At 34.8% G+C, this 27,293-nt stretch overlaps 3 protein-coding genes across 7 annotated transcripts; 2 read left to right on the top strand and 1 right to left on the bottom strand.

Annotated features, from left to right (window-relative positions):
- Positions 1-198: 198 nt before the first annotated feature.
- Positions 199-8,159, bottom strand: LOC117933675 (importin-5-like). 3 transcript variants are annotated; one of them, XM_034855149.1, is made up of 5 exons: positions 7,882-8,159; positions 7,154-7,353; positions 1,589-1,685; positions 1,228-1,299; positions 199-538 (listed from the first exon to the last, which is right to left on the bottom strand). In XM_034855149.1, exons 1-5 carry the CDS (start codon positions 8,131-8,133, stop codon positions 452-454), a joined length of 708 nt encoding a protein of 235 aa, XP_034711040.1. In that variant the 5' UTR covers positions 8,134-8,159; the 3' UTR covers positions 199-451. The 3 variants fall into 3 exon arrangements, with proteins under 3 accessions (XP_034711040.1, XP_034711041.1, XP_034711042.1); XM_034855150.1 differs by having other exon boundaries at positions 1,233-1,299; XM_034855151.1 differs by lacking the exon at positions 1,589-1,685 and having other exon boundaries at positions 7,156-7,353.
- A 2,720-nt stretch (positions 8,160-10,879) lies between these two features.
- On the top strand, positions 10,880-21,024 carry LOC117934284 (2-methoxy-6-polyprenyl-1,4-benzoquinol methylase, mitochondrial). Of its 3 annotated transcripts, none has more exons than XM_034855959.1 (9): positions 10,880-10,986; positions 12,070-12,178; positions 16,005-16,131; positions 16,212-16,273; positions 17,802-17,960; positions 18,080-18,224; positions 19,300-19,371; positions 20,246-20,354; positions 20,800-21,024. In XM_034855959.1, exons 2-9 carry the CDS (start codon positions 12,085-12,087, stop codon positions 20,899-20,901), a joined length of 870 nt encoding a protein of 289 aa, XP_034711850.1. In that variant the 5' UTR covers positions 10,880-10,986; positions 12,070-12,084; the 3' UTR covers positions 20,902-21,024. The 3 variants fall into 3 exon arrangements, with proteins under 3 accessions (XP_034711850.1, XP_034711851.1, XP_034711853.1); XM_034855960.1 differs by lacking the exon at positions 10,880-10,986 and adding an exon at positions 11,275-11,649; XM_034855962.1 differs by lacking the exon at positions 10,880-10,986 and adding an exon at positions 14,882-14,969 and having other exon boundaries at positions 12,090-12,178.
- A 552-nt stretch (positions 21,025-21,576) lies between these two features.
- Positions 21,577-25,903, top strand: LOC117933997 (uncharacterized sugar kinase slr0537). The gene is made up of 5 exons (XM_034855583.1): positions 21,577-22,008; positions 23,466-23,728; positions 24,026-24,143; positions 24,730-24,938; positions 25,240-25,903. Exons 1-5 carry the CDS (start codon positions 21,679-21,681, stop codon positions 25,691-25,693), a joined length of 1,374 nt encoding a protein of 457 aa, XP_034711474.1. The 5' UTR covers positions 21,577-21,678; the 3' UTR covers positions 25,694-25,903.
- The last annotated feature ends 1,390 nt before the right edge of the window (positions 25,904-27,293 follow it).

Below are 27,293 nucleotides of genomic sequence, written 5' to 3'. Positions count from 1 at the left end.
AAAAGAGATACCCTAACCCCACATTCAGGGTATATTCATTCCAGGCATGAACAAGTGTGGATCCCACCAGGGAAAAAAGAAGGCAAAATCTTACTCATGAGAATAAATATGGGCTCTGGCGAACTCTCAATGAGAAAGACGGCTATCAAGGGGCAAAACAAAAGTAGTTGAAGAAACAAATATGGTAATTGTGTCTTTATCCAAAAAAAAAAACGAAGTTTACCATTGAACATCTAGTTTCAAACATTTATGGGCATCACATCCATTTTCAAATCAAGGAGAACGATGGCAAAAAGCACCCCTTCACAATGTAAGTTTAGACTAATTTAAGTGTCTTCGAATCGTAGGCATAATCTGTGTATGAGACAACACCTTACAAAGTTAAAAGCCAGTCTATATATTCTTAGTGCTTCCCAACAGTTGTCTCCTGAAAAGCACAATAGCATGTTCTTTAGAAGACATCTGGATGGAAATGGCCAGGGATGGAGCTACTTTGCTGAGCCTGCCTCAGGTGCATTGAGAGTGCATAGTTATTCACCTGTTACACCATCACAAGATCAAATAATAGTGTCATTGCACCTGGTTGATAACAGTAACAACAACAATAACAACAATAACAACAACAAATATCTAATACAAATTCATAAAATTAACAAATGATGATTCTAATTGTGGATACATTCTTCCTCATAAGGTAAAATCAATATTCAGGCAGTGATCCAATTACCAGCCAATCTTTTGGTCACTCCCAGCCATGCATCCTGCTTCCATTTCAGGATGTACTACTCTCTCAGCTTCACTCTATATCCCTTTTACCTCGATTTCAGGATCATCCCTCATTTGGATTATCAAATCGAGCATACATTTAATGATCTATAGATGAGCTAGGTCTGATGCAAACCAGATGATTCATTCAGATGTACAAATGGATCTAGTAAGGGTAAGCCCACATTAAACCTAGTCTGCTCTTTTACCTAAAGTATATTTATTGTATGAACTTTGCTTTGAATGAGCCTTGCAAATGGAAAGTGCCATCATTCTACATGAACCATTTCTCAATTTCCTATATACATTTACTATTTAAGTCAGAAAATGGTACGCTTAGAAAATGCATACCAACTTTTCACATCAAAAACTAAACATAAGAGAAACCTCAATCAAGAATCAAAAAAGGCAGAAACCAAGAAATCATATAAAGAACCAAATGTTTGAGATGTATTATTGTACCTCACCAGCATATAATTCATCAACCTGGAACTGATTGGGAGATAAAACTCCAATTTCATCAGCATAATAATCCTGCAATCAAAGATTAAGCAGTTAAGAAATTAGCATAAAGGATGTCACGAATATTTAGAATCTTTCAAACCAAAACAGTGATCATAAAGACCACTAAAGAAAACTTTAATATGCACAACAATTCTTCAAAGTTAATTATTTGAATAACACTACATTGATGGAAAATGGAACGTGGTGTATAGAACCATGTGCAAATATCTACAATGAGAAAATAATGCCTGCCAATGTAATTTAATTGAGTTCGGAAAGAAAGACAAAAAACAAATAATACTTGAAAGAACTACTTTACCTTCTTGCTAGCCATAAAATAAATCCTGTCACCTTTCTTTATAGTCCCATCAATGACTCGAAAATATACGATCACTCCTCTATATGGATCATAGTAACTGAAAAGGTTTGAAGAAATGATATTTATACACACTCAAATAATGCAAAGGCTAATATGTTATATGCTGAAATTAAAATAGCAAAGAGAAAACAAAAGAAGAATGCATGGAATAGGACAATTTGTTTTCAACATTAAAAAGCCCTATAATTTTGGGCCAAAATATGAAAGTTTATTATTTATGTTGTGAAAATATAATTTTATAAATGTTTTCTGAAACTTTTACATCAGCTGTTATTTAGACAACAGCAGCATTTAATTCCACAATAAATTCACAAGAGTTGGACACGCAACATTTTGCACCAGCATCCCTCTTTTTACGCATATCTCAATCCAAAAAGAACAAACCAAAGCAAACCCCACCCCCCAACACAAATAAAAAAGGCAAGAAAAAAAGCCTCTTCTCCTTTCAGTCTTTCAAATGTTCATTTATTTTCTTAGCAGCCACATTCATGCTTATGTTTACTTTCGGATTTACGCCTATCGAAAAAGGTAAAAATCAATTTCTGCATCATCCAAGGTTCCACTTCATTGATATGTTTCAGCTAATTCAAATATGAAGACATTTCAGAAATGCAATGTACAAGGCATGACTTTTAGAAATGGATTCTGAATTGCCAAGGTTACACAGCTTCCTTTTTCCAAGTTCAACCTTTACACAACCTTTTGTATCACCATAAGAAGTATATGGTAGTCAATTTCTATTTGGAAAATGTGTATCTATAAAAAAATTTGTCATGTAAGCTAGCAAACTCATTAGCTTGCATGTTCAATAAAATCACTAAGATTATAACATAATTAACTGGCATGTATGATATGCATTTGTTTATTCATTATGTAAGAATACTAGTATTGAATGTGATCTAAACTTTCATTCAATAATAAGAGAAGAGAGACCATGCATTATACAGGACAAGTGACAGACCATTAGAGCATAATTGAACTTGAGTTCATGAATGTTGAGAAGTTCAACCATGATGTGTGAGTCAGATACCTATCAAATATTAAAGCCCTCAAAGGTCTTTCTACAGTATCACAGGATGGGGGAATCCTTAACTAAGGTAGTACCTAGGGTCCCTTAAGGTAGTACCTAAGGGCCATTAAGGTAGTACCTAAAGGCTCTTAACGTAGTACCTAAGGTACAGTCCCAAAAACAAAGGGTGGACAACTTTAGCACACAAGAGAAGCACATAATGGCATGGTATAAGGGTCACAAAGGAAGGCTCGAGGCTTAGGAGAGGTAGAATTCAAGTTTAGTTAAGGTAGTACCTAAGGTCCCTTAAGGTAGTACCTAAGGGCCATTAAGGTAGTACCTAAGGGCTCTTAAGGTAGTACCTAAGTTACAGTCCCAAAAAACCAATGGTGGACCACTTCAACACTGAAGAGAACCACATAATGGGATGCTATAAGGGTCACCAAGGAAGACCCGAGGCTTTGGAGAGGTTGAGTTCAAGTTTACCTTAAGGTAGTACCTAGGGTCCTTTAAGGTAGTACCTAAAGGCCATTAAGGTAGTACCTAAGGGCCCTTAAGGTGTACCTAAGGTACAGTCCGAAAAAACCATTGGTAGACCACTTGAGCACTCAAGAGAACCACATAATGGGATGCTTTAAGGGTCACAAAGGAAGGCCCGAGGCTTGGGAGAGGTTGAGTTCATGTTTACCTTAAGCTAGTACCTAAAGGCCATTAAGGTAGTACCTAAGGTACAGTCCCAAAAAACCTTTGGTGGACCACTTTAACACTCAAGAAAACCACATAATGGGATGCTCTAAGGGTCACAAAGGAAGACTCGAGGCTTGGGAGAGGTTGAGTTCAAGTTTAGCTAAGGTAGTACCTAGGGTCCCTTAAGGTAGTACCTAAGGTACAGTTCCAAAAAACCTTTGGTGGACCACTTCAACACTCAAGAGAACCACATAATGGGATGCTCTAAGGGTCACAAAGGAAAACTCGAGGCTTGGGAGAGGTTGAGTTCATGTTTACCTTAAGGTAGTACCTAGGGTCCCTTAAGGTAGTACCTAAAGGCCATTAAGGTAGTACCTAAGGGCCCTTAAGGTAGTACCTAAGGTACAGTCCCAAAAAACCTTTGGTGGACCTCTTGAGCACTCAAGAGAACTACATAATGGGATGCTCTAAGGGTCACAAAGGAAGACCTGAGGCTTGGGAGAGGTTAAGTTGAAGTTTAGTTAAGGTAGTACCTAGGGTCCCTTAAGGTAGTACCTAAAGGCCATTAAGGTAGTACCTAAGGGCCCTTAAGGTAGTACCTAAGGTACAATCCCAAAAAACCTTTGGTGGACCACTTCAACACTCAAGAGAACCACATAATGGGATGCTCTAAGGGTCACAAAGGAAGACCCAAGGCTTGGGAGAGGTTGAGTTCAAGTTTAGCTAAGGTAGTACCTAGAGTCCCTTAAGGTAGTACCTAAAGGCCATTAAGGTAGTACCTAAAGGCCCTTAAGGTAGTACCTAAGGTACAGTCCCAAAAAACCTTTGGTGGACCACTTCAACACTCAAGAAAACCACATAATGGGATGCTCTAAGGGTCACAAAGGAAGACTCGAGGCTTGGGAGAGGTTTAGTTCAAGTTTAGCTAAGGTAGTACCTAAAGGTCATTAAGATAGTACCTAAGGGCCCTTAAGGTAGTACCTAAGGTACAGTCCCAAAAAACCTTTGGTGGACCACTTCAACACTCAAGAGAACCATATAATGGGATGCTCTAAGGGTCACAAAGGAAGACTCGAGGCTTGGGAGAGGTTTAGTTCATGTTTACCTTAAGGTAGTACCTAGGGTCCCTTAAGGTAGTACCTAAAGGCCATTAAGGCAGTACCTAAGGGCCCTTAAGGTAGTACCTAAGGTACAATCCCAAAAAACCTTTGGTGGACCACTTCAACACTCAAGAGAACCACATAATGGGATGCTCTAAGGGTCACAAAGGAAGACCCCAGGCTTAGGAGAGGTTGAGTTCAAGTTTAGCTAAGGTAGTACCTAGAATCCCTTAAGGTAGTACCTAAAGGCCATTAAGGTAGTACCTAAAGGCCCTTAAGGTAGTACCTAAGGTACAATCCTAAAAAACCTTTGGTGGACCACTTCAACACTCAAGAGAACCACATAATGGGATGGTCTAAGGGTCACAAAGGAAGACTCGAGGCTTGGGAGAGGTTGAGTTCAAGTTTAACTAAGGTAGTACCTAAGGTCCCTTAAGGTAGTATCTAAAGGCCATTAAGGTAGTACCTAAGGGCCCTTAAGGTAGTACCTAAGGTATAGTCCCAAAAAACCTTTGGTGGACCACTTCAACACTCAAAAGAACCATATAATGGGATGCTCTAAGGGTCACAAAGGAAGACTTGAGGCTTGGGAGAGGTTTAGTTCATGTTTACCTTAAGGTAGTACCTAGGGTCCCTTAAGGTAGTACCTAAAGGCCATTAAGGCAGTACCTAAGGGCCCTTAAGGTAGTACCTAAGTTACAGTCCCAAAAAACCTTTGGTGGACCTCTTGAGCACTCAAGAGAACCACATAATGGGATGCTCTAAGGGTCACAAAGGGGAACCCAAGAAGCAAAATCCGGGAGAAATTTGTTCCGGTTCACATATGAGTCTGTTGAGCTGGCCCAAGGGGAAGGCATTTTTGGTATGAAATAACACCTCGGACCAGAGTGCATGAAAAGGAAAAATTTTCTTGAAATAGTGGACATATCTTGGGTTATGCAAACTTGGGTTTTGAAAACAATATTATTGGGAAATGGGGCCCCAAAACACAACTTTCCCTTCATAATTCTTGTGTTCATGGTGTACTTCCATTTTTGCTAGACGCCTTCTAATAAAATTTTATTTTCCTATTAACAAAAAATTCACAACTGCAACCAAAATCTCTAGCAACCAATTCTCTAATGAATGACCTATCTAATTCTATGTAATTTTTTTCATAAAGTCATATTGGTTCTAACATGTTCAATGACCCTAGCAATCCAATCTGTAGTTAGAAACTAGATAGGAGAAAAAAAAAATTTCACATATAAAATGTGCAACACCTTTTATCAACTATCTCACACATAAAAATATTTCATACATACATACAAAAATTACCTAATCAATATATCGAAAGAAGACTATAAGCGTGTAAAAGCACCTTTTATCAACTCATTTTTTATACAAGAGGGAAGAGAAATGGAAGGTAACCAAAGGAGACCCATAAAAAACAAATAAATAAAGAAAATTACATTTAATGGGGAACCTCAAAAAGACTTGAAATCCTTCCAAACTTGTGTCCAAAAAAATATTTTCCATGTAAAGAAAGATATGGAACAAAATAAAATTGGATTTGAAGCTTCTTGGAGAGAACTATTTGAAAATTTACGATATAAAGGGGGGAAAACCTAAAAGAAAAGGGACAGTTTGGATTATCTTGTGAAAATGTGTCATGTTATATCACATGATATGAAATAATATATAACACGATATTTGATATTGTGCAATACAACCTACTTTTCCTATTGATTTGATAGGAATAGATACATCTTGCATGATACAAGTATACAACCCTCCACCCTTTGCAATGTGATATCATCTATCAATCAATTAGGCCTTTGGCAGTCCTCTTGATTTGCAAATGCTTCCAACTCCCCGACAAAAGGAACTTAAACCCAAAAAAAAAAAAAAAATCTTTTTCCCCATAATTTCTGAACATACCATGTTCCAAAATTTTAAACAGGAAAAAAATTCAAACCCGTTATCATTCAAAACTAAAGCATAATTTTCCAACAACACAATCAAATACATCCATACCACGATTCCCACGTGCTGTTTTTTCCCACTATGATCTTCTCTTATAAAATAATCCATATGGCAATTACATTTCCTTTTAGGTTTCTCACCTCATAAAGAGCATAATCAGTTATTGCCACAATTCATCTCATGGAATTGGAGGTAAAATGAATAAGTTATGTTGTGTTAACAAGATTTAACAAATACGTAAAGAGATTTGAAAAGGACCACCAGCATACCAGATCAGAAATACCTACTTATTCTGATGGCAAAAAATTCAAATATTGGAAAGCAACCACAGTCCAGTCAACCAAACTGTAAAGAACCTATTCACTACTCTTGGGGGCATTTCCTATTTTAGTTCTAAGTGCCGAAATATCCAGACTTCTACATCGACAAAATCACCCATTACAGATAATAAAATTAGAAAAGCATTTTGCCTATGAGAAAAAAGCTACCAAGATTGATCCAGACATAAAAATTATAACTATGTTTACAAAATTCAAAAAAAGAAAAATATAAGTGACTCGGCATCTAGAAGGCATAATGTAGCCATCGAATAAACAAACAAACAAAGAAACAAATAAGATAACCACGTAATAGTTTGCATCCATGAGAACAAGATAAAATTTTTGCCCGTTAAAATATAGCAAGATAACATTCATAACTGGTTAAGATATAGACAAAAACACGCATAAAAAATTACGAACCTACACCTGTGGATTCTGGAAGTCATCCATAGATGCAGCTAGAGCTGGTAGCACTCGATGATGGTACTGAACTTGCAAATCTGGGCCCATGTCTGTGGACAGTTGCCCAATGGCATTAATAGCTGCCCATCGCACACGAGGATGGGGATTTGGGAATGTATTCAAAACCATTGTCACCATTTGCTCCAAATTTTTTATCATCACCTGAAAATAAAATAGTCAGAATGAATAACTATAGTAGCATGTAGGGACTATTATGATTTATTTCTAATAAATACAAACAAGCAACACAGACAAACTAACAACCTATACTAACAAACCATATTAACAATGTATTCCCATTATTGTTTCCTCTCATTTCAAAACAAATTGACCACCTTTCAACCCATACTCCAAAATGTTAAATATTCACCTTCCTTAGTGTGGGAAGTATGTGTTTTTAACAAAGGTAGTAAATAATTTTCCTTAATGAAAATTGGGTTAAATACTTCACAACCAAACTCAATTACCAGAATTATGCTAAATTCCGGATAAACTCCACCAAGTGAGCAGTTAGAATACAAAAAAAACCTATGAGATTTTTATAAAAGTACTTTGGAAAAAAGAAAGAAAGAAAAAACAATTTAAGAGAAAAGAACAACTCCAAGAAAATCCTATGAGATTTTAATCAAAGTACTTTTGAAAAAAAAAAAAAACAAAGCAAAATTAAAAAGAAAATAACAATTCCAATACCTTTGAACAGACTTTTGCGATCTGAGCAAGAGCAATCAGAGTTGCATGGTGTTTTTGCCACTCCGGCACATCCAAATATGCCGGCAAAATCTCTGAAGCAACAGGTACAATCATATTCCCACCCAATGAAATAGCTAACCTATCCAAACACTCCTGCCCAGCACTGTAATTACTGCTCTCATTCGCATCCTCGTCCTCGCTATCCGCACTATGCCACCCTGGATCATCCTCAATATCCAACAACATCTTCATCAATATAGCAAAAAGCCTACTTATAAACTACGACAACTTCCTCATCATCCCAGGTGCGCGCTCCCTCGCCTCTGCCAGAGCTATCACGAACTCCACCGCCAAATGTCGCGTTCCCTCCTCCAGGGTCTCAGCCTTCGCAATCTGTAACATAGACCCCACCACATCCACCAACTGCAGTCTCAGAAACCACGGCTCTGTCCCGACCAATTCGATCAACAACTTGAGCCTCTTTTGTCATCGCCTTCTGCCCACAATTCAACGCCTCTGTTATCGTGCGCATCATCGCCGGCAACAAGTCCTGAAACCGATCCCGGTCCGTCGAACTCGACAAACACTGAATGAAATTAATTGCATCGCTCAAGGCCGCGATTTTCACATTGGAGCTCAACGACGACGTCAGACTCTGCAAAAACATCTGAGTATGGATGCTTGATATGAGAAACTAGGGTTTCCTCGATGTACTGCGCCAACTGAGCAAAAATCAAGAACACTGCCTCCTGAAGCTTCGTCGAATCGAAGGTCACGCACTGAAATATAAACGACAACAGATTCGGCCACCCGTTCTCCAGCAAAATCGACGACGCCAACTCCGAAACGGTGTCGCACAGCTTCTTCGAAATGCTCTTCGCATTCTTCCGCTGAATACACCCTAACAAAATTGATTTCAACGATAACTGAGTGGATGCACTGAGCATTAGGTTTACGATTTTCATTGGCTCCCAAAAACTGGAAATGGAATATCGAAATTGGGAATTTCATGAGATGGGGTTAGGGCAAAATGACCAGAAGTGAGAGAGACTCACTACTTTTGGTTCTCGGGTCGGGTTTGTTTCAGCTTTGAGAACGAGTTCAAGTTTCAAATTGTTCTGCTGACATGGAAAGGATTTGCTGATGAGATGGAGAAATTTAGGGGCAATCTGGGAAGAATAAAAATAAACAGGAAATAGTGCATGTTTTGTATATTATTTTACCAATTAACAGTGACATCTCATATTTTATAGACTTGGGTTTTCAAAACCATATATATTCCATATCAAGAGCCCAAAACCTAACTTTCCCAAAAAAAAAATCATTAGATTTATTAATGAATCATTAAGTCTTACTTAATTTAGAGTTTATTTATCTCAAGTCTAACTTAATTTGAAACTTATTTGATTTCTTTTATGTTTTTCTTTTGTTTTTATAAATCAGTAAAAACAATTTCTACTTATTTTCTAAAAATTGTTTTCTATTTCATTTTGTTTTTAAAAATTATTTATAAATAATAACTATCAAACAATATTAATAATTTTTAAAAGTAATTTTTTATTTTTAAAAATAAAATATTGTTTTTAAATTATACCACCAAATATACTTTTATCGTCTTTTACATTATTTGTATCATCTCTCATATTTATCATAGACTATCTTTTATTATTTGTACCATTTTTCACATTATTTATATTCTCAATCACTTTTTTTTTTAAACATTTTTTTTCATATATTTTTTATGATAAAGATATAATTTAAAATTATCTTTGTTTTTATGATAAAGATATAATTTAAAATTAAAAAATGTCATGAATAATAATGTAAAGAATTATTTAATTTTCATATTAAATTTTTATTTTTATTTTGGGCAAGATTTCTTTTTATTTAAGTTAAAGGGTTGTGTATTCATTAAATAACTAATGATATTTGATATTTAATAATAAATCATAAAAAGAAAGTTAGTGTTTTTAAAAATCGTTTTTAATTTAAAAAAACGATATTTAACAAAATTTAGAAAACACTATCATTAAATTGAAAGCATTTGCTAATGTTTTTTTTTCAAAATAATTTTTTTAATCATATCTAACGGCTATTGTACATGGTCATTTTTTCATAAACGGCTAGGATTGCGCCTATCTAACGGCTGAAATCATGTTCGGTACCTACTAGATCGATGGTTTTTCTCGATTTGAAAACAGCTTTTAAGATCTAAAATATTTTTCACATGATCTGTTGCTTGCAAGGATTGAAATATCGGTTTTTACGAATATATCGGTACTTTGATTTTACGAATATATCGGAAATATCGGAGAAATATCGGTGGATATTTTTTCATAAATATCGATAGAGTGAAAATTATTTAAAATTAATAGGAATGCTTGAAAAAACTTCAAAAAATGATAAAATAAGTAAAAATATACATTTTAAAATTATCTTGTAAGTGTAATTGACATATATATAATTAAGAAGAAAAATATCGTAAACAAAGATATATTGGTAGATTCGATATTTAAATTTTAAAAATAATATATATGAATTTTGAAAGTGTATAAAATTAGAATTGAGTTAAAAAATATTTGATTTTATTAAATAAAAACAATTTATACATAAATATAATACATATGAGATTGCAATAGTCATTATACTAAGGAAGAGATCGATATAATTTCATTATATTGTTAGATGAAGAGAACCCAACTTGTTGAAAACAATATTTATTTAAAAAAATTTAAAATACTTTTATTAAAACATGTTTTATTATATTTTAAATGAAAATTAAATTAATTTATATAAAATATTTTATTTGAGATTTAATTTTTAAAATTTTATTAAAAATATATAGTAACAACTTTTTTTTATTAATATTAATTTATTTAATAATCAAAATAAAATTCGATAATTAATAATTATTTATATAGATAGAGGAAAATTGTTATCTTTTTTTTTTACCTCTACTAAATCTAAAAATTAAAAGGCCACCCACCCACTTCTGAAGTTGCCCTCCAGCCGAGAGAATTCCCCTTTTCTGAACTGAAGTTGCCCTCCAGCCGAGAGAAGTCCTAAAAAAGACCGATTTTCCTCTGCCACTCTCAATCCTCACAGGTACTAATCTAATCACGTTGATATTATTTTTTTGCAACCCCTGTTTGATTCCCAAGAAAATCCATCCCCATTCGATTTCCGGGAAAATTCATCCTCGTTTGACTACCGAGAAAATCCATTCAAAACCCCCAAAGAAAACCAAACAAATTGCTTTTCTTTTGCTCCCTGTGTTTTCTGGATCTGTTTTAAGGGTCTCTTTGCTGTTGTGCCATTGTATTTAAATTTCAGGAACCCTAAATCCACGATTTTTGAGCCAGATTTTGTATCCTGTGTGCGGGCTGGACTGGTAGGAAATGTCGGGAAAATTTCCGAAAAATCGGTAAAAATACCGAAATATCGGCGATATTTTGAAATTCTCCCCCGGTTGCTCCGCGCGTCAGATCCACTCGCGATTTTTTTCCGATTTATCGGTGTTTGACCGATATTTCGCCGATATATCGGCGATTTTGCCGATTTTTGGCCCATTTTTCCGTCGATCGATAATCGGTGCCGATTATCGTTTCGGTGCCTCCCGATATCCGATATTTCTCCGAAATATCGGCGACATTTTCCGATTTTTCAATCCATGGTTGCTTGCACGTGACCTTCCCTTCCCTGTGCCTGATTGACCTCCGCTTGTGCCTCTCCTCCAAAACCCTGCTGTCAGTTCTCTGCACTGCCCTGGTAAATGCACAAAGCTTTTCTACTCAGAGTTCTTCAAGGAATTCGCCTGTTTTCTTGTTTGGTTTGATGGAAATGTCTGGAAAATAAAATTCGATGAAATTCAGGGGAATTTTTTTGGTTTTTTGAAAAGAAAACCCCATTTTCTGTTTTAAAAAACCCCAATGTCTTTTTAGCTTCTACACACAGGAAAAATAAAAAATTCTTGTTTGGTTGGGTAGACAAAATTCGAAGAAATTCATGGAAATCATATCCCCAATTTCTTTGAACTTTTTACACGATGGAAAAACCAGTTTTCCTCGTTTGGCTGTGATTCACATGGAGAAAAAGTATGATATAGGAAAATTTATGCGTTTGGAAGAAACCCAATTTCTCGTGAATTTTACACGTATTAAAATGAAATTATTTGGTTGTAATTTGAAGGGTTTGGTAGCATCAATGGCGTTGAGGACTGCTTCAATGAATATGAGGAACAAGCTATTGCCCATGTTCTCTGCAACTTCTTTGTTGCATTCACATGCCACCAGCTTTGGTAACTCTCTTTATCCTTTGCTATTGATTAGATGAGATTCAGATATTTGTTTTTTCATTTCAGAGTCATTCATTCAAGCTTTCAATTGATTTGCATTGCTTGAAAATTTCTTACAGAATCAAACTTCTTTTGATCGGTCAGATTCTAAATGTGATGTTAAAGAAGTTTGAGTTTTTGAATCAGTAATGGAAATACTGTGTGAATTGTTGTATAAGATTTTGAAGTGTTTAGAGCTTGTTTGGTGGCAGTGATGATAACCATCCTTTATTTTTTAAATCAAATAGATCCTTAAAATTTTAAATTTTATATTTGGTTAAAGCTCTTGACTGTTAACCCAAAAACCGAGCTGAATGTTAACAGTGATGGTTTGAGGTAAATTTGTCATTCAGTACCATTCCCCATTTGGTGAACGTTTATGCGATAGGAGGCTTCTAAATTACTGTTAGAGGTACATAAAGCAAATTTGGTGTGTTTGCAAGAAACCAAGGTGCAGGAGATGACTGAAATTAGCTAGGAGCTTAGGGGTTGGGAGATTCTTAGGGTGGGGTTCCATGGAAGCTATGGGATCATCTAGTGGTGTTGTAGTATTCTAGGATAACAGAGTGTTGGAACTAATTGGAATGGAAGGTGTCTATTTGGTATCATGTTGGATAAATTTACATGGCTGTTCACAGGGGTTTATAGGCCACTCAAGAGAGAGACTAAGAAGAGTTCTGTACAAAGTTAGGGGATATCAGAAGGCTGTGGGAAGACCCTGATGTATAGGAGGGGATTTCAATGTGGTTCGGTACTGAGGGAAAGAAGGAATTGTGTCAGTTTGTCTCTGGCTATGAGATACTCTAAGGTGATAGAAGAGCTAAATATGCATGATCTTCCCTACTAGGGGGACCCTATATGTGGTTTGGAGGTTAGAACAACCAGCTTTCACCAAGGTTGACCATATTCTTGGTGTCAAAAGTTTGGGAGAACCATTACCATGGTCTGTTGCAAAGCTATTTACCTAGTCAAGTTTCAAATCACTCTCCCATTCTATTCGATGGAGGTAGGATAAGGGAAGAAAAACCACCTTCATGTTTGAAAATATGTGGCTAAAGGTGGAGGGGTTTCAAGAGTAACCAAAAAATTACTGGATGGGTTACAATTTTAGGGGATGATCCAATTTCATTCTTGCCTGTAAGCTAAAAGCTCTAAACAGAGATATGGAGGTGTAGAATAAAGGGGTATCTGGGAATGTGGCTATAGGGAAAGAAAAAACTATAGCTCAGATTGGTTATTAGGATTTAAAGGAAAGAGAAACAATCATGTCAACTAAAGAAGTGGAGGCTCAAAAAAGAGTTGTTGAGAAGTTTGGTAAGTGGGCTTTGTTCGCTATAGCCATCTCAAAGCATGCATGGGTTGTGGAAATATGGGAGCAGTTAAGGGAGGGAGGACATTAGGGTCCATGCTTCTCAAGACAGTTCAATGATTGGGAGCTAGAGAGTATTGAGGTCGTTTTTATCAAAGTTGCAAAAGTAATCACATAAAACAAATTGTTATGGTGAAATCAAAGGGTGGATTGTTCTCAATCAAAGCCTTCTACTCTTGCTTAGAGCTAGAAAGAGAAGGGACTTTTTCAATAAATTTAGTTTGGAACTCATGGGTGCTAACAAAAGTGGGATTTTTTATTTGGGAAGTAGTTTGGGGCAAAATTTTGACTTTAGATTTGTTAAAAAGAAGGGGATGGATCTTGGCGGATTAGTGTAATCTTTGTAAAGTTGGCGAATTAGCTGATCATGTCTTCTTTCCTTGTGCTATAATGAAGATTTTGTGGCACTTATTATGCTTGTTGTATAAGGTTGAGTGGATGTTGCCCTCTATGATCTGAGAGATTATATCACGTTGGTAGGGGACCTTTGTGGGGAAGAAGTGTAGGAAGGCATGAATGACTGCCCCTTTATACTTATTTTGGACCATTTGGAGGGATAGGAATTGTACAACATCTGAAAATTTGGAAAAAACAAACCAAGTTCTGAAAAACTCTTTCTTGTGCCCTCTTTGGCATTGGGCTAGAAAGTTTTTTAGATGAAGCCTCTTTGTCTATTTTACATTTTGTTGATTTATTGTGCTCTTTTTGATGGGAGAGGTGCTCTTTGTTACTCTCTCCATCTCATTGCCTTTTGGGGTGGGCACCTCTATATACTCTTTGTGTACTTTGGTGCACCTTCTTTTGAATAGACACTATCAACAATATTCTCATTTGCCTATATATATATTAAAAAAAAAAAAAGGTACCTAGAAGAAAGACTGATTTTGTTGTTAGGAATTACATGGTTCTTGCTTTGACTTGTTTGTCTGTACCATAGGGGATAATAAATGAAGTTTCTCTACTCAGAAACACTGGCCGATAAGAAGCAGTAGCCTAAAACATATCTACTGGCAACAAGGAATGCTTGAAATTGGAAAGCTACTATCAGCTGGGTTATATCATCATTAAGGAGAAACAATACGTGTTATTTATTTCACTTGTATCATGAGAAATTAAAAGTTGGTAAAGAAGTCTATGTGCTTACATCCCTATCAAGGGTAGGGGCCAAGATCATTTATGTGCTTTGGCACTTTGATGTATTAGAAAACATTGCATTTGCTACTTTTTTCCTTAAATTCATCCTTCTGAAACACACATAAAACAACCTTTTCTTATTGATATTGATGTCCTCTTTTCAGAACAGTTAGCCTAAGAGACACCTACACTCAGGGGGTAAGGTTAGATAAAGTATACAATCTACTTAATCCTAGAGAGAACACAAGAAAGGTAAGTGATTGACTTTCTTTTTAGTTAACATACTGATACATACAACTATTTGCATTACAAAGCTTTTAGGTTATGTTTGGTTGGTGAGATAGAATATGTATATCTTAAAATATCATATCACATTGGATAGGAAATGTATAACCTAGGATATGCATATCTTTGAATATTATATCTAATGAACATGATATTCTAAGGTAACATATCGAATGAGATATGTTATTTTATGTCATGTTTATATTTCGTTATTGAAATGAATAAAAAAATATATAAAATATATATTATTTTTCAATGTTTAAAATAAAATTTTTTATAGATTTCAATATATTCTATTTAAAAAAAATGAAATTTCTCTTACCTTAACAAAAAAATTTTATATTATACTATTCAATATATAAAAATAATATATATATTAATATTATTTTACAATATATTTTATAAATATTTTGTTAGTTCTTTTTTTTTAAGCATAAATTTATTTTATAATAAAAAATTTATTTTGCAAAATAAGTAATATAAAAAAGTAAAAATTGATTAAAAAATAAAAATTATGATACATGGGATATGCATATCATATATCTTGGCTTAGGATTAACATATCCCTTTTACAATGGATATAAAAAAGAGGTTGGATGATGTATCCTACTTTGGTTGAGTATAAGATAGGATAAGTTATCCCATCATTTATTGTATCTTATGTTCAACCAAACATGGCATATGACATAATATCTCCTCTTATCCTAGCTCATGCTGTCTCTTCTCTTACCCTATCCCATGCTATATCTAACCAACCAAACATGGTCTTAAAAAATGAAAAGTCTCACATTATTGTTTTATTGTATATTGAAGTGCTGAGAAAATCCATAAATCCAATTGCCAAATTGTATAGACTGGGAACCTAGTTTAACTATTTGAAACAGCATGCTTTTGCTATCCTTGGTAAAATAGAATTTGTTCTATGTATTAGATGTTGTCTACAAGCAGCCTTCTTCCCCTTCACAATTTTAGACTGGTTGGTAACCAAAATTATATTTCCAGGATTTAAAGAAGTGCAAGAAGAAGAAAAAAGCCAGATGGTTGGTAATGTCTTCACCAGTGTTGCTTCAAGTTACGATCTCATGAATGATTTGATGAGTGCTGGATTGCATAGATTATGGAAGGATAGGTTTGAATCTTTGTTGCGCTCAAATGGTTATTTCAAATTACGATGCTTTGCTTCTATATTAGTTTATTTTTCCTTAACAGGTTGGTCTCTAAATTGCATCCATTTCCTGGAATGAAGCATCTTGATGTGGCTGGTGGAACAGGTTAGCATACCTTGTACAATTATTATATGTAGTCTTTTTGCTTGGTGTTTTAGGTAGATAGGGTAAATGACTGAGGGAGCTCAACAAGGATGGGGCAAGAAGCAGAGCAAACTATAAAGGAAAATAAATGCCTTTTTCTAATTAGATTTTTCTTTTTGTGAGTTCTTTACCTAGGGAGCAAAGGACTTTCTCCCCTTTTCAGATAGCTACTGAGGTCAAAGATTTTTATTTTTGTGCTTCGCTTAAGAACTTTTGAACATGGACCTGTGATTAGAAATGTCTTATGTTTAAGGTATCCTCACCCTGAACTAGACGGTTCTGATGAGTGATGACTGCCAGCTACATCTTTAATAAGATTCAATCTTATCATATACTGTATTTTGTATACAGTTGACACTCTAATGGTTAATAACAGTAGGAGGTTTGTAGTTATCAGTTCATGTAAATATTAAATACTTTTTTTTAAACTTTCATTGACCAAAACTTGTGTCTAAGTATGCAATTTAATGAATTGAGAGAGAAGCTTTTATACATTTTTTGGAACCATATTTTGACCTTTTTGCAAAAAAAAATAATGGTATGCAACTTCCCTCTAAACAACTGTATGTGTGAATAAAGGAAAGCTTGTGGACTAAGCGTCCATAATGATTAGAGAAACGACCTGTAGACCTGAGGAGATAAAATCCATTGCTTCAATGGTTAATCTTGGGGCTTTATTTATTTTTAATAGGAATTCTTGGGTCTTTTGTCACAGGCTCAAAGTCTAAGGCAGCATTTCTTAAAAAAGAAAAAGGAATGAGAAGAAGATGAATCTTGTCTGGCTTGGCTAATTCTGATTAAACAATTATTTGCTTTTATCTTTGTGACATAGGGTTTGATTGTCTGAGAATTGGCCAGGACTTGTTTATATGTGACTTTTATTTTGTGTTATTAATAATTTTATTCCACAACCCAAGCATATTTCTGCTCGACTAATTAATGTTGTAGAACAAATTTTCTAAAAAAGAGTATGAATTATGCAAAGTTGAATGAAGTTTGTTTCTATAAAATTGTCGTTATTAAAGAATATTAGTTTATTAAATATTCACTATTAGAAGGTCAAGTGCATACAGTATGCTTGTGCACACAAACTCACACATATGCATCAGAATGTTCATAAAACTATATGTGATTGAGATTTGAGCCATTTAACAGCTATTTACTTATCAAAAAAAAAAAAAAAAAAACAGCTATCAATCATCCCAGACATGTTATATGAAGAATAGGCTGCTTTGACAGTGGTCAAAGGCATGTGATGCCCTTTGCTTTAGGTAATAGTAATAACTAATAAGTAATGAAGTTGTGGAGTGAAGAGAAATGTTATTCTTTTGATGTAAATTGACCTTTACATATTCTCTATCTTCTCTAGATTGAATGTGAATTTGCTAGCTACGATGGAGCACATTCACTCTCCCCCCCTCTCTTCCTCTGTGAGATCTTAAGTAAGTCCTATATTATAATCTCGACACCACAATTCTTTTTGTCACAGGGGATGTTGCTTTCAAGATCCTAGAAACCATAAACAAAATGAAGCTCCGAACCATGCACAATGTCCCTGAAGACGAGTTACAGGAAGAAACTCAGATATACATATGTGACATCAACCCAAGAATGCTAGATGTTGGTAAAAAGCGCGCCATAGAGCAAGGTGGAATAAAATTAGAGAATCTTAAATATACACACTAGAGTGTTGTATTAGAAATCTTCAATTGCTTGTTTCTTATGGACAAAACGTCCCGTTTATGAAACTTCTCTTTATATCTACAGGTCTTGGAAAAGACCCAACTCTCTTATGGCTGGAGGGAGATGCAGAAGCCTTAAGTTTTGATGATGATTCAATGGACGGTTATACGATTGCTTTTGGGATTAGGAATGTCACACACATAGAAAAAGTTCTTTCTGAAGCTTACAGGTAAGCCTCTGGTTGTTCTGTCTAGTAATAGCTTTAAAATAGCTGAGCAGTTAATACTGATACAGGCAAAAGATTGCTAAACTAAATTGGTAACCAGCAACTTCCAATCCCAATGGAATGAGTAAGCGGTATTTTGTTATCTAATCCATTCTTAAAAACTTAAAATTATTTTTGTCAATTACATTTCCAAATGAACATGTCACCTAGTTTCATAGGCAATTTTTTTGAAGATATCTCAATTGAAATATAGGAAATTAGAGGAACTAGTGATATGATGTTTTGTGTGTGTAAACTGTTATTTTATGAGCAAACTTATCCTGTGCTTGTTTCTGGGTATGATGACTTTTTATGTCTGGCTGTAAATTCTCTGGTTTTAGAGTAAGCAGCATGAGAGAGAGAGTGAGAGAGAAGATCAACTCAATTAGGTTGGCTAATTTTTTGAAGATATCTGGATTGAAATATGGGAAATTAGAAGAACTAGTGATATAATGACCATAGAGAGAGATGCCATTCCATCATGATAGTTATCCTAATTATTTAATCCAACTCTGCAGATACCATACTCTTAGTATGAGTTATGGGGCTGGGACCAAAAGCAGTTTTATGTGTGTAAACTGTTATTTTATGAGCAAACTTATCCTGTGCTTGTTACTGGGTATGACTTTTTATGTCTGGCTGTAAATTCTCTGGTTTTAGAGTAAGCAGCATGAGAGAGAGACAGAGGATCAAGTCAATTAGGTTGGTCATTTAATCTTAATGTTTCTTTTCCTGGACTTACCAGCTACTTTGAATTTGCTTGCATTTGCCATTGCAAAGAACAGGAATGAAATAATGAGTTCATCTTCACTCAAAACATTTGTGTTTATTTAGTACTAAACTACAAATTTTCTGGGAAGCTGATGGTATTGGAGTAAGAAATTTGTGGTATCAAGAGTAACAAACATTTAGTTGCACTTTATCATAGAGCCTTTCCATCTAATTTCCTTTAGGTTCATCTGATTAATGTCAGTTATTTTTTGATGTGTTGCTCTTATTTTTATTGTGCTAGTTTTAACTAACATCAATTGTTAACCAGGGTACTAAAACGGGGAGGAAGATTCCTTTGCCTTGAGCTCAGCCATGTGGAAATTCCTGTATTTAAGGAGTTGTGAGTATCACTGTTGCTTTTCACTTATGCAAGAACTCTTATGTACCCAATAGATTGCCTTGCCACCTAGGTTTTTGATACAAGAATTGGCTGGAGTGTTTGTTATTTTTGTTTCTATGGTTTACTTTTGCCTATGCTGGTTTGAAATTCTTTAGATTTAATTACCTTGAAGTCACCTTGACCCCATTATTCATGAAGTGCCGTGGTGCTGCAAGGTTTAGTACAAGAAAAGTTCAAACAGTTTTGGAGGGACAGTTCTGTTTTGGCATCCTCTTTATTAGGGGCACATTTTCTATCCATTGGCCAGTGTGTGATTCTCACTACTCAATGCCATTTTTTTTTTCTTCTTTATGGGATTTTCTCTCATTTCTTGCAGAACCCTCCACCTAAACCATATAACGTCTCTTCCTCAACCTATATTCTTCATGCCATTGTTTTGATGAATTTCCCCGGCTATTCTTATTAGGGTGGAGTTCTCTTGCTCTCTCTTAAGGATTGTTCCTCTTTTCCTCTTGTACTATTTTGTCTGCATCACCACCTAATCTTAAATGGTTGGGAGTAATACTGGAGTAAATCACTTGCTGCCATTACTCTTCAGTTTTCTGAAAGGTCTATCCTGTGGAGATATTCAAATTGGATCAGTGATCGATTTCTTGGCTCATTTGTAAACATAACTAGTTATTTCCGTTAATCAGATCAATTTGTTCAAACCACACTCAGAGATAGAGCATTTTCCGTTTCTCCATAAACTTTTGTACCGGAAACAATGATACCTCCAATTATAGTCCCTTTTGTGATACAAATATATTCATTTTGGTTAGGATTGTTTTCTATGGTTACCCAGAAATTTAGGGATGTTCTTTTCCTTTTGCAGGTATGATTACTACTCGTTTTCAGTCATTCCAGCCATGGGGGAGCTAGTAGCAGGTGATCGGGCATCGTACCAATATTTAGTTGAGAGTATTCGCCGTTTTCCACCACAGGTTACAATCCCTACTCCTGACATCTTAATAGCATTTAGCATGCATGCATGCATGCTCTGCCTAGGCACCTTGGGGCTCTGCAAAGCCGGTGTATCCTCTAAGATGCCTGGTTGTTGCCCGGACATCGAAAGAAAATTTTGGCATTGCTTACATATTTCATTAAACTTATTTTTCTAGTAAACTGAAAATTTTCAGAGCAAATTTTCAGAAAAAAAATTGTTTTAGAAAATAGAAAACAGTTTTGAAAAACAGTTTTTTAAACACGGCCTTAAATACTCTGTATTGAACGGACCAAGTTGTTCTAGAAGCTTCTAAAATGTTCCAACCGTCTTCGGAAAGCTTCTGCAATGATCAGTCGAGCGGATTTTTGCTGTTCTAAAAATAGATTGTGACATAAGTGCATTTATAATCGACAATTTTATCGATTTCTAATTTGTGGTTGCAGGAGAAATTTGCTTCAATGATCGCGGATGCAGGGTTTCAGAAGGTTGAATATGAAAATCTTGTTGGTGGGGTGGTGGCAATCCATTCTGGATTGAAATTTTAGGGTTTGGATCTGAAATTCAACACCAGCTCACTGTTTTTCACTCAATTTTTGGAACTAATGGCCATTTTTAGGTTATTGTTGTTGTTATGAATTATTTCATTTAATCTATAATTAATTAATCAATTTTTTTAATTTCAATTTGTTCTTAAAAATTAAAAAATTTATTAAAGAATTCAAAATATTAATTACGTCTATTATTTGTATAGTCATTATATATATTTTTTGAGTTTTAAATTATTTTTTAAAATTATTAATAAATTCAATACGAAATCTCATTTGATTTTTGAAATTCATTTTTTTGTAATAAAAAATATCGAAAGAATAATTCTTTATTTTTTAAAACTTGTTTTCAAAAAACAATAAAATATAAATTTTTAAAAACAATTTTTTTTTAAATAAGACATTTAGATTATTTCTAAAAACAAATTATCATTACAATTTTATATTCTTACATGCATTGAAAGTTGAAACACAATCATAGAAATTTATTAGGAATCAAAAAAAAAATATTCGATCTTTCTAGAAATTCCTTGCTCACTATTTTCAATATTTGAATCCCTAATTTTATTTTATTTTTGAAAAAAAAAATGTTTGTGGTTGACCATCATCCCACGTATCCAAACACAACCTAAAATGGAAATGAAAATGTGCGTCTATAAAAGGCCTCTAATGGATAGATTTGGAGACCCCTGGAGGTGGGCTGAGGAAGCGACCTCCACCCATCCCCGCCACCACCACCACGGCCACCGCCACCCTCAAAAATAGTACAAAATTTCCATGTCATTTATAGGAACTATGTCGTTCTCTATCCTTCCTCCTACTTCTCCGCCTTGCGCCACCACCAAGGCTCTACTCTCCACCGTTCCTCTTTTCTCGCTTTCCCCCCACCCTTCATCTTCCCTTAAAACCCACCAAATCCCCACCACATATTCCCTTTTTTCTTGCTCTACAAGGACTATGAAAGCCCCAAGGTGTTCATTTTCAAGGTTGAGTGGTGGAGGAGAAGACGATGAGGATGAGGATGGAGAAGAAGTAGCAGAGGAGGAAGAGATGGGTGCTTCTGTGGTGCCTGAGAGATGGGATGTGTTGGGTCTTGGCCAGGCTATGGTAATTTTATTTTATTTCAGTTTTCTGTTTGATTGCTGAGAAAATGTAGGAAAGTTATAAATTTCGGGTCTTCTTTTTGCTTTTAGTGATGTTATCCAGATGCCCTTTTGTCTGGACCGGTGAAAATGTTGGGGAGTGGGAAAAAAAAGTTACAATTTAATTTTAGCTTTCTGTTTGGTTGGTGAAAAAATAAAGGAGAAACGAAAAGATAGTTACAATGTTGTGCCTTGTTTTTACCATTATTGCCTTTAGGGCCTTCGGTTGGTTGCTGGGAAAATTAGGAGAAAAGAAAAGAAGGGAAAGAAAGAAAAGAAAGGAAAAGTATTGTCTTCTTTTTATTGTTAGTGTGATCATCTTTGCCCCTTATTATTGGGTCTGAGAAAATATAGCAGAAAACAACTGAATCTTACCATTTTTTACTCTTGTTTTTATTTTTATTATTATTAATCTTTAAGGCTTGCTTGGTTGTTGAGAAAATTTAGGAGAAAATGAAAGAAAATCAAGATACAATTTTGAGTTATATAGTTTACCAAAAACAATGAAAATAAAAGGCTAGGGCTTGTGTGGATTTCCTTCTTAAATATATTTTCTGTTATAGAAATGATTAAGAAAATGAATTTAGATTTAATGTGATTCCTTAGAAAAATGATAGGAGAAGAGTAGGTGCCAAAAAGGTTACTGGTAAAGTCTATAAAGATTGTACCAGATAAATCGGAAAAAAAAAAACAAAAAACAAAAAAACAAAAAAACAAAAAAAAAACCAGAAATAGCAGAGAAAGGAAGATTTTCATGGTAGAGGAAGGGGGAAAAATGAAATGTTACCAATCAGGCCTGTATTGTCTAAAGCGCATCAAGGGACATCCAAAAGAAGACGGGGTTTTGTTGGGATCATGAAAAATTTTAACTTGTTGAAAGATCATGTCTCTGTTTAAAGGATGGGGTTTTCAGCAAATTAGTGTATGCCAATGTGACCTTCTTCCTCGCCCTTTGAATTTATTGACAAATTTCAGATTCAGTTGGGATAATATGGTGAACAGGTATGCATATAAGTTGGGGAAATAAAGAATGGTTTGCTCTAAAAATTTTCAGTTTTCTGTTTAGGGCCATCCATATAATGAATTTAGTTGAATTTTGTGGAAATTAAGTGGGATTCCAGGAGGGTGGGGATATATTCTATTCTTATGCTATTTATTCCCCTACTTTTTGTAGAATCTGATGGTGATGTTTGAGCTTTGAAGTGTCGGCTTCTAATCATGCTATATCCATGTAATGTAGTGATGACTTCTCAACAAATCGAGAACTTCTTGCAATATGTGTTATCTATTTACCTGATTGTTGTTTTCATTTCAATTTTCTTTTTCCGGTATATGCAGTTATTGAGGAGTGAAAAACCCATAATGGAGCATGAACAAAGCAATTAATTTTTGTATGTTTTTTTCCTTGATTTGTGTTTCTAGGTAGATTTTTCTGGAATGGTGGATGATGAATTTTTAGAGAGATTGGGACTAGAGAAGGGGACGAGGAAAGTTGTGAATCATGAGGAGAGGGGTAGAGTCTTGCAGGCGATGGACGGTTGCAGTTACAAGGCTGCTGCTGGTGGATCCCTTTCCAACAGCCTTGTGGCCTTAGCAAGACTTGGCGGTCGGTCCATTGGAGGCCCCCCCTTAAATGTTGCCATGGCAGGCAGCATAGGAAGTGATCCCTTGGGCGGTTTCTACAGGTTGGGATCTCACTTGGCTTACACTTCATTCTCATAGTTTTCTATGATTTTTTTTTTTAGAAAAAAAATAAAATAAAAAAAGAGGGAAAAAAGGAAAAAGAGAAGAGCATGTGAAGAATGTTTCTAGCTGGTGAGATTGGCCGATCTGATCTGATTAGGAAAATATACTAAAAGAAAATCAGTGACCTATTCAATTAGAGATACATTCAATTATGATGTCTCGGTTGCTGATAAGAACAAGTGTGGCTCCAATGATCTTCTTTAACTAACTATATACTGTCTTGATATGGTTTGTAGAACAAAATTGCGTCGGGCAAATGTGAATTTTCTCTCTGCACCTGTTAAGGATGGGACAACGGGGACAGTGATAGTTCTCACGACTCCAGATGCTCAGCGTACGATGCTTGCATATCAGGTTTAATCTGTTAATGGAAAACAGTTTTTTGAGAATTTGTTCTGAAAACAGGTTATAGGTGTACTGTACCTTTATAGAGAACAAGTCGAGAAAATTATTTTAATATTTAAATTCCTAAATAGAAATTCGATGTTGAAATCAATTGAGAACTGTTTTTGAAAACGTTTTCAAATAGGCCTTAAAATTTTGAAGAGCAAATCATGTGGTCTAAAATTTGTTCCGCCGCTTGCTTGAAGTGACATAGACACTTTTTTGAGGACTCTCACATATCCCGGTAGATGGAGAAGAATAAAGATAAGAAATTTCATACATTTCAGCCACCAGCTATTCAAGAGTTTAAAAAACTAAACTGTTTTTGTCTCTGATCAAATTGGAGAAGATACATGCTTTGATCTATCCAATATTTTTAACTGTAGAATTTTTGTCCATGATCATTCCCAGATTACTGGGAATTGCTTGTGTTCTTTCTTGTAAAACCGGGAGGATCCTTAAATGCCTATGGCCTTTTACAATTTTCATATTAAACTTTGACATGTCTTTTTTCGGTTTATCCTAATATGTCTGCTTAAATCTTTACCATTTTCAGGGCACATCTTCTACTGTTGATTATGATGCATGCTTGGCTAGCACAATTTCAAAGACGAACATACTTGTTGTCGAAGGATATTTGTTTGAACTTCCTGACACTATCAGAACAATTACAAAAGCATGCAGGGAGGCGCATCAGAATGGTTCTTTAGTTGCAGTGACAGCATCGGACGTCTCTTGCATTGAGAGGCATTACGACGATTTTTGGTGAGCTTCTAACTCATCTTGCTTTATTAGATTTAGGTTGTCTTCATTTCTCATTCGATACAAGGATTTGAATCTTTAGTCTGATGTTTGGTTCTTGGAAAATTTTGAGGAAAATGTCAGAGAATAAAAAATGAAAGAAAAAAGGAAGAAAAATAAAAAATAAATTTAAAGTTAATGAATTATTTTACGTACTTCTTCTGACTTATAGCTGGGGAAACAACTTTAGGGCATGTACGATTGTTATGGAACGCTATGGTTTGAAAAAACCAAAATGAATCATACCTGTCTCCTCTGTTCTCAGGGAAATCATAGGCAACTACGCCGGTATCGTGTTTGCAAACAGCGAAGAAGCAAGAGCATTGTGCCATTTTTCCTCGAAGGAAAGCCCGGCCTCGGCTACTAGGTATCTTAGCCATTTTGTTCCCTTAGTATCTGTCACTGACGGCCCAAGAGGCTCGTATATTGGCATAAAAGGAGAAGCTGTATATATCCCTCCTTCACCGTGTGTGCCAGTGGACACTTGTGGAGCTGGCGATGCATATGCCTCCGGTATTCTGTACAGTTTTCTCCGGGGAGTGTCTGATGTGAAGGGCATGGGCACATTAGCCGCAAAGGTGGCAGCCACCGTCGTTCACCAACAGGGCACCCGGCTTAGTGTTCATGACGCCGTTGAACTGGCGGAGTCATTTGCATTCCATCTCAACAGTTCCACCATCCGGTCGGACATTGGTTCTGACCATATTTCTAGTCTGTGATCCGGTTCTACCACAACGGCTCCACCGTTCGAACGTGACCAGGCATTGGTGCCAACATAATTCCCTGGCGATTCTTGGTCGATTTGTCAATTGTTTTTAGACTGAATTCACAACATTTTGCAACTCTGTACATGATGCTCCATATAGGGGGTGTTTGGTACGGAATAGGGAATGGAAATGAATATTTTGTTTTCATTCCCATTTCTTAGTGGATAGAAATGAATTTGATGATTTCATTTCTAACATTGGGATGAACTTAGGAATGCAAGATTGGAATGATTATTCGTTTCTGTTCCAATGTTTGATAATAATAATAGGAATGGAAATAAAAAAGAAATAAATTTATAATAATATCCTTTCATATAATTTAAAATATTTTTTAAAAATAAATAAATAAATAAAATTTGAGAGTTTTTTCTTATTAAATAATAAGACTAAAAAAATAAATATACTCAATAAATAAAAAATTAATCATAAAAAACCATACAACCCTAATGTATAAATATTTAATTATTATTTTTATTAAAAATTTGAATAATTTGTCATGTTTAAGTAGTTATAAAATTATATTTTACCAAAATATATATATATATATATTATAATATTTAAATTCTCAAACCTAGCAAATGTTTTTACTATTTCCAAAAGAGGAAATAAAAATTCAGTTTGAGAGAACCACTTATTGCATAGAAGTGAATGATGAATGAGTCTTTATCTTTGTAAAAAAGAAAAGCTTTTTTATTCCATTTTTGTTTTTTTAACATTTATCCAAACATAGGAATAAGGGAGAAAATGAATGAGATGTCTATTCTCATTCCCTATTCTCGTGTACCAAACACCCCCTTAATTGATTATAATGAAGGGAAAATTGCCAAATTTTCATGGTATGATTTGCCCACTTTGATCTCTTGCAAGATTTGTATTGCAAAAATTGCAGGTTTTAACCTAAATGGGAAACGAGGGAAAATGGAATAACTTCCCAAGTTTGCAATGAAGGCCATTGATGTAGGGATGGCAACGGTTTTGGACAAGTCATTCTTGTCTCAATATGTCTCGGTTATTTAAACATATTCTTGTAGATTAATGAAAAAGATTATCTCCTTATATTTGAGGGCATGTTTAAGATTAAAAAAATTCGCGGGAAAATATAAGAAAAAGAAAATAAAAAATTAGAAAAAATAAAAAATATAATTATGTTGTAAAATAAAAGAATTAAAAGAAGAAATGAGAATGCTTAGAGAAAAATAAAATTCTAAAAAAGAAATGACATGAATATTTCATTAGAAGTCTTCTCTTTTATAAGAAGTTACAAAGAGATTTACATCATTATGGATGATCATTTATAAGTTTTCACAATGCAACAAATTCTTATATTTTGTAACACTCCTCCAAAATACCCTAGGAAGCATCACACGGTGCTTCCATAGGGTATTTTTGTTATAAGAACATGTTTCGTTAAAACTTACTAAAAAAAACTCAATGGAAAAAACCTTAGTAAAATAAAAAGAGTATATTATTAGTTTGAATCGATATTACTATCTCATTAAAAACTTTATCAATAAAACTCAATGGGACAAAACCTAAGGGAACTGAAAAATAG

This window comes from Vitis riparia, chromosome 16 (genome assembly GCF_004353265.1).
Source record: "Vitis riparia cultivar Riparia Gloire de Montpellier isolate 1030 chromosome 16, EGFV_Vit.rip_1.0, whole genome shotgun sequence".
Classification (NCBI taxonomy): Eukaryota; Viridiplantae; Streptophyta; class Magnoliopsida; order Vitales; family Vitaceae; genus Vitis; species Vitis riparia.
This window is presented reverse-complemented; position numbering and strand designations above follow the sequence as displayed.

What these genes read in the sequence shown, in the direction of transcription:
- LOC117933675 (XM_034855149.1), bottom strand. Translation starts at nt 8,133, where the DNA reads ATGAAGATGTTGTTGGATATTGAGGATGATCCAGGGTGGCATAGTGCG. An exon ending in GACTTCCAGAATCCACAGGT is followed by an intron (nt 1,686 to 7,153) that starts GTAGGTTCGTAA and finishes AAACCTTTTCAG; the next exon opens with TTACTATGATCCATATAGAG. An exon ending in ATGAATTATATGCTGGTGAG is followed by an intron (nt 539 to 1,227) that starts GTACAATAATAC and finishes ATGGTGTAACAG; the next exon opens with GTGAATAACTATGCACTCTC.
- LOC117934284 (XM_034855959.1), top strand. Translation starts at nt 12,085, where the DNA reads ATGGCGTTGAGGACTGCTTCAATGAATATGAGGAACAAGCTATTGCCC. An exon ending in TGATGTGGCTGGTGGAACAG is followed by an intron (nt 16,274 to 17,801) that starts GTTAGCATACCT and finishes TTTTTGTCACAG; the next exon opens with GGGATGTTGCTTTCAAGATC. An exon ending in GTTCTTTCTGAAGCTTACAG is followed by an intron (nt 18,225 to 19,299) that starts GTAAGCCTCTGG and finishes ATTGTTAACCAG; the next exon opens with GGTACTAAAACGGGGAGGAA.
- LOC117933997 (XM_034855583.1), top strand. Translation starts at nt 21,679, where the DNA reads ATGTCATTTATAGGAACTATGTCGTTCTCTATCCTTCCTCCTACTTCT. An exon ending in TGGGTCTTGGCCAGGCTATG is followed by an intron (nt 22,009 to 23,465) that starts GTAATTTTATTT and finishes TTGTGTTTCTAG; the next exon opens with GTAGATTTTTCTGGAATGGT. An exon ending in GTACGATGCTTGCATATCAG is followed by an intron (nt 24,144 to 24,729) that starts GTTTAATCTGTT and finishes TACCATTTTCAG; the next exon opens with GGCACATCTTCTACTGTTGA.